The 2,250-nt window shown below is 37.5% G+C and overlaps 1 protein-coding gene across 1 annotated transcript; it reads left to right on the top strand.

The window, feature by feature from the left end:
* LOC113775255 (heavy metal-associated isoprenylated plant protein 35) lies at positions 1–2,250 on the top strand. The gene is made up of 3 exons (XM_027320049.1): positions 1–286; positions 838–913; positions 1,920–2,250. Exons 1-3 carry the CDS (start codon positions 74–76, stop codon positions 2,048–2,050), a joined length of 420 nt encoding a protein of 139 aa, XP_027175850.1. The 5' UTR covers positions 1–73; the 3' UTR covers positions 2,051–2,250.

The following is a 2,250-nucleotide window of genomic DNA, read 5'->3' as shown; positions in this document are numbered from 1 at the left end:
ACGACTAGACCATTTTCTTATTAGCCTTTAGACCAAAGAATTTGCTTTGAGTGAGTGGCTGGGACAAGGTTGAATGGGGAAGCTGAGTTTTGGCAGAGTTTTGGATCGTTTTTGTCTTTCTTCTTCTGGATCAGGCTCTTGTCTCTGCATCAATAACTATGCCTCAGAAGATGAGCGTGAGCTAGAAAGCAAGCCACTGATTACAACACCTGAAACTGGCCAGTTGGTGAAAATCAAGGATGTTATTTCTGCACCCCCGACCCTGGCTCTTCAATTGAAGCCCAAGGTAAACACTTCCTCATTAATACTTGCCACAGCAGCAGTCAGCAGTAAATGTGCCAATTGGTTAAAAATCGCATCCCCTTAAAATTGCCAGATTCCAGTCTGTTAAACTGAAAAATCTACGGGGTTGCATCTCATTTTTTGTTGCATTTTGTCCTGTAGCATACATGTAATGCAAAAACTCTAGTCACCGCGTTTGCTATGCGGTGCTTCTTTAGTTTAATCATTCACTTTCTAGAACCAGGAGATTTTGTGACCGCCTCAAATCATCGCCTGTCTGCAGCTGCATTCATGTCGAAGTTTTGGAACTTAAGTACCAACTATGAAGGATTTAATAACTGGATTTGCTTATCTTCTGCGTAACAAATAATAATCATAACAGTACCTGATATTCCATAAGTTCGAGCCATTGGTCAACTTAACAGAGTTAAAAAGTAAGGTTAAAGTTTTGGAGTATAATGCCTGTGCTGATTATCCCGTTCAATTTTTTTTTTTCCATTCGACATGCCAAATGACTCCCAGCTTGTTAAATTATCTGTCGCTGTATTGATCCAGACGGTTGTGCTAAAAGTGTCGATGCACTGCAATGGATGCGCAAGGAAAGTCAAGAAGCATATCTCCAAGATGGAAGGTAATTACCAAATCATGTCTCCATTCGTCATCATACTTAACAATGACTTTCCCAGTCGAATAGACTAGCAAGTAAGAACTGAATCTTCTGCTAAATCAATCTTTTCCTGTTCCACTAAATAAATGTGAGGGAAAGGAATCTTGCCGGCCAATACACAGAAAATGGTAGCAATTTTCTCATGCTACGTTAGTATGAGAAAATTGATTGTTAAAATTTAATGACACCTCGCAAAACACCAACCAAAAAATAAAATGACCGGTTGTGATTCATCTAGGACTCATCCAAACAATGTATATCGAATGATCTTAGATGAATGATGAATTCTAAACCGTTGAAATTCTTGGTGTGGAAAAGTTGCGAGAACTCATCCCATCTATAATGTATTGTCCAGTACTATTTGACATAAGTCTGTTTAGGCCTCACCGCTTTGTACAAAGGCAATATGAAGTTACCTTTCCTACCATCCGGATTTCAGGCACGAAGTCGAATGCTCATTGAAAGTCCAAATTCTAAAAGTGTTAAACTTACACGCATTAAAAGTGTACACTTTATCACCGCTAGATACTTGATATATATATATATATATATACAAAATTATAATTTTAAGTTCAAATTTAAATTAATTCTCATACCTCATCTAATGGTGAGTACATATATATTATTAATTTATAAAAGATTAATCCATTCTAAAATGAAACAAAATTTTGAGATTACATTGATCCCTCACATTTGAACGAGAGACGTACTAAGCTAAAATCTTAATGTCCAGAATCTTGCAGTTAAAGTTTGAGCCGTCTATTACGGGTTATCGACGGCACCAGAAATGCAAATTGATCTAGATCCTTAGCAACCTCTCAGAGAGTCCAGCCACCTCCAGATAACAGATTCACAATATTTTAAATAAAATCGATCAAGTAATTTTTTTCCAAAAAAATAAAAAAAGGAAGGAGCAGACTGTTTTATCAAAACGTGATTATGCTCTTTCTAACTCTTTGTGGCTGGAAAGGAGTGACATCTTATGAAGTAGACCTGGAAAGCAAGATGGTGGTGGTGATTGGAGACATTGCTCCTTTCGAAGTGTTAGAGAGTGTATCTAAAGTGAAAACCGCCGAGTTATGGACCGCTCCTGCCTGCTAGCCAAAATGCAAGGAAACCTGCCATTTCTTTTCAATGCTATTCCAAAGACTAAGGCTATAAGCCACGGGGAACAAGTGGACAAGACGACTACATAGACCTCGTGCCATGTAACATTGAAATGTATTAATATACATTCACATCTATAAATATTGTACATGTCAAATATCGTGCTTAATTATATCCAATAGAGATCCATTGGA

Source organism: Coffea eugenioides, chromosome 6, assembly GCF_003713205.1.
Source record: "Coffea eugenioides isolate CCC68of chromosome 6, Ceug_1.0, whole genome shotgun sequence".
Taxonomy (NCBI): domain Eukaryota; kingdom Viridiplantae; phylum Streptophyta; class Magnoliopsida; order Gentianales; family Rubiaceae; genus Coffea; species Coffea eugenioides.
Note: the sequence above shows the minus strand (reverse complement) of the source record. Positions and strands in the feature narration are given on the sequence as shown.